This window comes from Symsagittifera roscoffensis, chromosome 8, assembly GCF_963678635.1.
Source record: "Symsagittifera roscoffensis chromosome 8, txSymRosc1.1, whole genome shotgun sequence".
Taxonomy (NCBI): Eukaryota; Metazoa; Xenacoelomorpha; order Acoela; family Convolutidae; genus Symsagittifera; species Symsagittifera roscoffensis.
The window spans coordinates 47,897,937-47,906,393 of NC_087069.1; the positions used below are offsets into that span (position 1 = coordinate 47,897,937).

General features: G+C 36.1%; 1 protein-coding gene across 1 annotated transcript in view; it reads right to left on the reverse strand.

Annotated features, from left to right (window-relative positions):
* Positions 1-6,845, reverse strand: part of LOC134852873 (DENN domain-containing protein 5B-like) — a 46,634-nt gene extending 39,789 nt beyond the window's left edge. The window contains exons 1-7 of the mRNA XM_063868712.1: positions 6,462-6,845; positions 6,042-6,175; positions 5,699-5,864; positions 5,152-5,401; positions 4,463-4,630; positions 3,717-3,850; positions 3,203-3,408 (exon numbers count right to left, since the gene is read on the reverse strand). Of these exons, the coding sequence (XP_063724782.1) occupies positions 3,203-3,408; positions 3,717-3,850; positions 4,463-4,630; positions 5,152-5,401; positions 5,699-5,864; positions 6,042-6,175; positions 6,462-6,543 (1,140 nt within the window). The 5' untranslated portion in view covers positions 6,544-6,845. The remainder of the gene's footprint in view (positions 1-3,202; positions 3,409-3,716; positions 3,851-4,462; positions 4,631-5,151; positions 5,402-5,698; positions 5,865-6,041; positions 6,176-6,461) is intronic.
* Between the last annotated feature and the right edge of the window lie 1,612 nt (positions 6,846-8,457).

The following is an 8,457-nucleotide window of genomic DNA, read 5'->3' on the forward strand; positions in this document are numbered from 1 at the left end:
ATTCTTATAACATTGTTTTCGAATTAAAACAGAACACTGCGAAGGTAAATTGGCTATTTTCAGCCCCATTTGACAATTTCCCAAATGCAAACCAATTTTTTTATGCTGCAATAAAACAAATTAAACTCAGAGGCCAAGCTTCCTTTTGCGTACAGAAGCAAGAAAACGGCAAAAACGACACTGAAAAGGCAAAAAAGAGAAAAGTAAATAAAAAAGAAAACGAAGTCTTGAAAAATAAAAAACATTCAATGCGTCTGATTCAAACACTAGTAGCCCAGCTGAAACTGGAGATCTGGAGATGACTTTTGAGCTTTCTTTAGAATATATTTTACTGATGCGAAGGAAATCAGTTATTTTTCAACGAAAAAAAATTCACCCAAAACCATAATATAATGGCTTCTCTGCTAAAGTAAGAGATTTGACGCTTATTGGGAGAGCTTCACACAAATCGCATTCCTAATGAATTCTTTATCTCAAATTTAGCTGGTTAGTTTCGAGTTTATTCTGATTTCTCATATAATTCCAAAATAAGTGAGCAGCCATATGATACCAAAATAAATAGTTTCCAAAGAGTCTAAAAAAACAAACCCTACACAATCCCATATATAAGACAAGAACTTGCCATTAACTAAGCATTGAATGAAAAAAAAGCAATTAAAACGCTATTTAATTCATCTTACACAGTAACAGCATAAGACCCGATGACGACATACTTGGACAAGACACGATGGCCATCTTCGAAAACAATTAGACTATATAATGATTAACCAAAGGTTTCACAAGGCCCTTAAAAGATGTAGACCAATTAGTAAGCCTGTGTGGTACAGACCACAATCTAGTTTGTGATAACCTTGGCGTAAAATTATGTAGAAATCGCAATAAGAAAAACGTGCCTCGACCCAATTTCAGAACCCTCCTCTAGAACCAGGAGATAACAAAAAGCGTGCTCCGAAAACATTGACAAAACGCTTGCAAGAACAGTAAACCCAGACTGGGGAAAACTCCGAGATACTGTTCAATCAATATCCAGAGGCCTCGTTGAAACAAACCCTAAAAAAACCCTGGATGACAGACCATATCATAGCACTCATCTGCCAAAGAGAGGAGCTGAAAAAAGTTTCATCAAATCCAGAATACAAGAAACTGTCCAAAGAAATCAAAAAACAATGTAAAGAAGCGAAGAACGCACACATGATTTCAGAAATACTCGAAATCGAAAGACTCGAAGACGAAAACGATACTTTTTCGATGTACAAGAGAATGAAACATCTTACAAGAAAACAAATTACGAAATCGAAAGGTATTAATAATGACAAAGGAGAATGGCTAACAAGCCCAGAAGATATTACAAAAAGATGGAAACAATACCTTGACCATCTCTACAGGTTAAACGGAGAACATTTGAAACCTGAAGATAAATATACTGATGATAATCCCACAATAATCATGATCGAGTTCCAAGCTGCTCTAAAGAAACTGAGAAACAACAAATGTGTTGGATGTGACCAAGTGCCAATAGAAGCGCTGCGATGCCTGAGCAACAGCTCCTTAAGTATTGTACACCAGACTGTTAAAAATGCTTACGAAACCGGGGAACTAAATGTCGATTTTCTAACGTCGCTTATAATCGCGCTGCCGAAGAAAAAAGGAACTCTTAAATGCGATGAACATCGAACAATCGCTATTATTGCACAAACTGTAAAAAATTTACTGATCACAGTGCTGCAAAAAATAGCACCCATACTAAACTAGCAAAGCAATAAACTACAGTACGGATTCCTACCAAACAGAGGGACAATAGAAGCCATTAGTGCTCTAAAAACCATAATGATGAGTTTTGTAAACAGGAGAGAAAACCTCTACGTTGTTTTCATCGACTTTACGAAAGCTTTTGACCAAGTAAACCACCATAAACTTATCGAGATATTGAAAGAAAGGGGAATAAATGGAAGAGCTTTAAAAATAATTGTGAACCTCTATTTGAACTAAAAAGCATTAATGAAAGACGAAGAGACACTTGTAAATGAAATTTATATAAAGAGAGGCGTTAGACAAGGTTGCATCCTATCGCCTGTTCTTTTTAACACTTATGCTGATCATGCGATGAGTAAGCTGTCAAAGCACAAAGGTGTTTCTATAGGTAGAGAAGTGGTAAACAGACTACTTTATGCAGATGACACCGTTCTTCTCGCTGAATCGAAATATTATTTGCAAGAACTTCCAGATGAACTCGTCAACATTGGTCATGAATATGACATTGAAATAAACCTCAAGAAAACAAAATCAATGAAATTAGATTTTCCAGGTTCTGACATGGAACCGATCGACCTGAAGCTTGGAGGAAGTCTAGTCGAAGAAGTTAAACTTTTCAAATATCATGGAGTGAATCTTAGTTCAGATCTGTCAGATCTCACGGAAGTTAAATGCCGTATTGCCATAGCCAGGGAGAAGTTCTTCGAGCGGAAAGAACTATTCCGCGGCGACCTTCGACTGAAGACGAAATTAAAAATCCTCCGCGTTTTTATCTAGAGCATTATAAGATACGGATCGGAGACATGGGCCATCACTAAAACCATCAGAGACTGCATAAAGGCTTTTGAGATGTGGTGTTATCGGCGAATATTAAAAGTACGATACACTGCTCATTTAACAAATTCCCCGATATTGAAACGCGTGAGTCTAGAACATGCCATCCTTTTGACAACGATACGAAAGATAAGAATGATGTATATAGGACACGTACTCCGAGGATCGTCAGGCAGCGAATTGAGAGATATCCTAATTGAAGAAGTCCAACAGAAGAATGTAGGCAAAGGACGAAGGAAACCTTTCTGGTTTGACGAGCCCTGGAGCTTGATCGAAAACAATGAAAATAAGAATATTAAACAGACGTAACTAATCAGAAGGGCGCAAAAACGTCGATTATGGAAGCAGTTGATCGACAATTACTGTTTCGTGGAACCAACTCTCACAAAGAGGATGGCGCAAACTGATGATGAACAACATAAGAGAACTTAGGCTGAAAAAGTGACATCGTGATATTACACTACGCTCCGTTAGTGTAAACATGTCACATGAACAAAATAACAGATTTAAACCAATTTCTTATGTGAAACTCGCGGTGATGCATTTTCATATTTTTTAATTTTCCGAGGTGGGTCGGAAATTGGAAAAGAATCCAGAATTAAAAACGCTAAATCACCTGATGATTGCCAGTGTAGTAGAGCGTGAGTCTATTTTGTATGTTGGTAATCAGCCTCCGCTTGTCCGGGAGGGGAGTCTGATCCTCTGGCCAGTTGATCAAGCCACTGTCCAGATCCACCACACAGAACAGTGCTTTGTTGATGTTGTCTTCTATCGCCATGGAGTCACTTTGTAGGATGTAAGCGTTGTCTTGTACGTTCACTCCTAAGAACAATATATTGCTAAAATTATTTGATATTTATCAACAATAAACATTAAAAACAAACCTTGGCAGGCAGATTTCAAATTGTGGTTTTGATGAAACTGATTTTTTAAATTCGATTCGCGATAAAAAAAATGCTGTTAATCATTATTTATTAAAATTACTATCAATGTTTCTAACTAAGAACTTAATATTCGAAAATAATGATAACAATGAATTCAATCAAATCATGAACAATATATTTTTTACACTTTTCAGATTAAAATCTCAATTTCAAGCTATGAAAAATCAGACAACTTTGAATTCTCACCTATAATGTAGGGCTGTGGCATCTCCAGAAACTCAATGTGGGCAGATGGCAGATGGGGCACATATGCCAGTTGCCACTGGAACGGATAGAGCAACCCCATCAGGGACTCAGTAGCCGGCACCAATTTCGAAGCACTGGATCAAACACAAATGTGATACAATAAGTTAGATATTTGAGGAATGCTAGTTTTAAGATGCTTTATGAGATCTAAAAGGGGGGAAGGTCTAAAAGGTCTAAAAGGGGGGAAATAGTTAACAAGATCCGATCTGAAAAACTCTTTATTTATGTAAAGAAAAAAATGAGATAAGAAGCTTTAGAAGAAAATTAGCGTTATAAGAAACTGAAATTTTCAAAATAAATTAGGAAAATCAAGAATTAAAACATTTTTTTTTTCAGAAATTTAGTTTTTTCTAATTGTTCAAGCAAACCTTGAAAAGAACATTGCAGAAACTAAAATAAAAAAATATATGATTTATTTAAAGCCCATTCAGTTTGTAATGTTTCAAAAATTCAATCTTCTTTCTGACCAAAATCCAGAAACATGAAAGCGAAAATTTAAAATTAAACTGGGATGAAATCAGTTATACAATTAATAACGAGTTTTATAAATCTAAAAATTGTCCAGCAACTATAACGTATCTTCTTCTGACCAAAATCTAGAAATTTAAAACCGGAAACTCAAAATTTAACTGGGATGAAACCAGCTATACATTTAATAACGAGATTATAACATAACTTTAACTGACCTTGCAGATTTGAGGAGTACGTATTTCTCACTCATACAACATGCCAGCATTGAGATGGAGTTGTCCAGACCCACTTCGTCGAAGAGAGACTGCTTGATTGACAGGTTGAACAGGGGCAGTTGGGTCTTGCAGTTGGGCAGATAGAACGCTGCCAAGTGGGAGGAGCTCCTAAATCAAAGTTATCTAAACCATAAACATCCACGGCTTGTCCACCATTTCCCCATCACATGCCAATTTCTCTTTATACTTTTTGTCCACGTATTGCAATAGTAAAAAAAATGGTATTTGGATAATTACGTAATTACACGCAAAAACACACACTCAATTACAATTTCGCCAAATCAATTATTACACTGTAAAATTCAAGTTCAAGTACAAAAAATGACATGTGGGTGAGGGGGCGGGTAGAAGAGACATATTCACAAGCAAAATAGGGTCTGTCATTCATATTACGATCCCCCATTAATTAACATCTCAGCCAATATACAACAATTACAGTGTTATGGGGTGATAACACAATAACTCAATGAACTTTTACGATATTTTCAGAGAACATTTTATGGATAAAAACAAAATCTCCAATGAAAATTGCAACATCAGTGTAAATTTGTAACATTGGAAAACTCGATAGTAGTTTATCGGTACTGGATACTAAGTGACAAAAAAAAACAGTAATATGTACAACATACTTGAACACAATCCAAGATGACAACTGACACTGAACCGGCAATAACAATTTCGACACAATTTTAGGAGCTATCAAATCTCCATCGCTTTGCCCACCCTTTCCAGTCCCAGACAGATCCAAACTTGACGAAGAGGCTGAAGATGTCTTCAGTTCTGTGGCTATGAAGTCCAGACATCTGGACATGAATGCATGCAGAGGGTACTGAGAAACTAAGCTGATACATTTCTGCTCGTACAGTCCACAGCTTACGTCTGAAATAATTGATATGAGCACAAAAACAATCAAATATTTAATAGTATGGGCGGTTCTTATGACAATCTGTCAACATTGGGCTTAAGGTTGCCTCAATTTGAAGCAAAGAGCATAGTTCATGGTGAGCATCGAACCCCCGACCTTTCGATTAAGGAGCTTATTTGAAGACAAGTTGATGATCATATGTCTTAAAGGTCTCTTTGTTCACGGAAGTCAAATTTAGACAAATTCATGTCATGAATAGAGCTTAGACGTAGCCAATTCACCCTGAACGCTTCATAGTATTAATAAACAACCTGTGAATCTTCCACTCTGTGTGAGCTGATTGAATTGGGGTGACTTGGCAAGTGGACTGGAATACACTAGCGAGTGAGTGAACAGTCTGGTTCCGGTCTCTCTAGTCAGAACACATGCACTCTTGAATTGCACATCTTTGGCCTGCACACGCACACCACTCGATACCTGCAAAGACGAATCAAATTTGATCAACTATCAATTTTTTTTTCATCAGGTCTGTTTTTGCAACATTTAGCAACACGCTCAAATGTTACATATGAAAAAAAATTGAAATTGACCGAGAAAAATTTCACAATAAATTGCTTTAATTGTCTTTGATGACTGATAAACAAAATGACTCACCAGAGGAAGGAAGTGGGCATTGATGAATTTGGCTCTCTTGAGAGGGTAAAAATGAACTAAGGAGGGAAACGTGACGTCACAGATCGAACAGGGATCATCCACAGGTCCACAGCTGTTGCTTTTGTTGTTCCCGTCTAGATCAATTAAGAGGCAAATAAATTACTAATTATGGACATTTAAGCTGTTCTCAAGGCGCTTGCGTGACGAGTGGACTTAAAGTTAAATTTATACGGCCTATAAAAGTCACAAACTTGATTAAGATATCGTATTTTTACAGTTAAAGGAAAGTCACAGTGAAAGTCTTAGTATTTTTTACAGTGAAAGTCACTTTTGTCGATTAAGAACATTTTTGATTTTCTTGATTAAAGAATTTTATCATCGCGGGATTTGTATCCAAAACTGTTGATAAAAGTGTCTCACCTTTGTTTGTACACACTGATGAGAAGCTTTTATCGAAGTCTGCTTGGCAAGTCACGACACAGAAGCCAACACTCAACTCCATTACGCCTCCTCTCAGCCAATCAGAATCGCTCAGTAACCATTGAACCAATCAGATACAAGACGACTCGTCCATCAATGACAAAAACACCGAACTCGAGCATCGGAACAACAGTTACTTATGAACATTCATCCAAGTTTTAATGCATTTCTTGAAACTTTGCTCAATTTCCAATTTCCTTAGCCCAATTTTTCCACACCTACATCATAACCACACTCGATTTTTCCACAACCACAAGGAATTGTTCTTTCATGAATATTTAAATAACGACTAGTTTAGTTTCCAATTCAACTTTTCCCATCACCAAATCTGAAACACGACAAGGATAGCCGGTTGCTGTGCAAGTAAAACAAAATATGCCGACCACACATCGGACTTAAGCAAAGCAATCAAAAAATGAAGAAAAACCATAAAATTGAATCAACATTGTTCATCTTGGTCACAGACAAACACACGCACACACAAACCTCTATTTTATCATATATAAAGTTCAAGAAGACTTGAATGAGCTAGTTTTTCAGTTATAACTGAGTTAAATAAGATTTTTTCACCGGGGAGGCTGGGTTTGCAAACACGACAAAAAAATCAGAACACTGGCGAGAACACGACAAAAAGCAGCTCTATAAAGTGAAACGAAAAAGTAGAATCAAGCCTCGAATTAGTAAAAATTCGGCATTTGATCCTGCGACTTAGAGATGATGCAACCACTAACCAGCCATCATGGATTCTTAACATTTCACAAACACTAGACACGAATAAAGCAGAGAACAGATGCTATGAAACTTCCAATACTACAGATCGTGATTACAGCAAAAGTGCCATCAAATGAGCACTTTTATTTGCGAGTGAGGTTGGAAAAATTAAAGTTCGTACTAATACACTCGCTAGAATAAAACATAGCCAATCGAAGATTGGAAAAGAGTAATGAACGCAAGTAAACATAAAAAAAACACTTTCTTGAAAAAAAATTCTGATTTTCGAATTTCAAAGGAAAAAACAGATGCCCTCTAAGGTTTTTGAGTTTTTCCAGAACAATTTAAGACCAGCGTTTTTTTGATAACATGAACCCAACTTGAGAAAACTGGATCAAATCGTAAAAACTTTATTCCGCAGTGAAATTTTAAAATAAATTCAACTTTCGAAACTAGAAATCGTTAGCGTTTCTTCGCGCCATTTCCACTTTCGTATTTGGAAAGTGCTATTTACGTCACTTTCAGCAGATGAGTTTTAATTGAACTCCAAAAGTGCATTATACCTAAGCGCATCAATATTTTAAGAATTTCTCATGAAAAAAAAACAAGAAAAAAATCAGGAAGTTAAATTTCGAAAAATAAATATTTAAAATCTGGATATCTCAAAAACTAGAAGGAATACGATAGTCATATTTTCGCGGTAGAATCGCAACTCAATATGGGTTTCCCGATAGCACCAAACAAATGGTTCTTTAAGGCAAAACAATTTAGAGTTAAAAGCTAAAGTGCGTTAGTTCTGAGTTGCCCAATATGCATGTATCCTTAAAACTGAGCACAATTTTGTAAATTTTGTTCATACACTTTTTTCCAAGTTTTTCTTGCAATTAAACTGTTTTCACTCAAAAAATTCAAGAATCCAGAACGTCTGTTCTGTATAGACACTGATTCAATTTTTTTTCTGCAGAATGTTTTGTTGTAAAGAGGAAGGCATGACCTTATTATATGAAAAAAAAACGTTTGCAAAAAAACTGGTTTACAAAACTACTGAAATCTTTATTATTCACTGACCGCAAACAAAACTTCGGAAGATTATTAGCATAAAGCTAGCGACGGAAAAAAAAATTGTTTCGCTGCGAATTGACCGAGACGCTGTCATATTTTCCTTTAAAAATATCATTTTGATGATATTTTTCTGCACGAGAAAAATTGAATTGACATTAGAAAA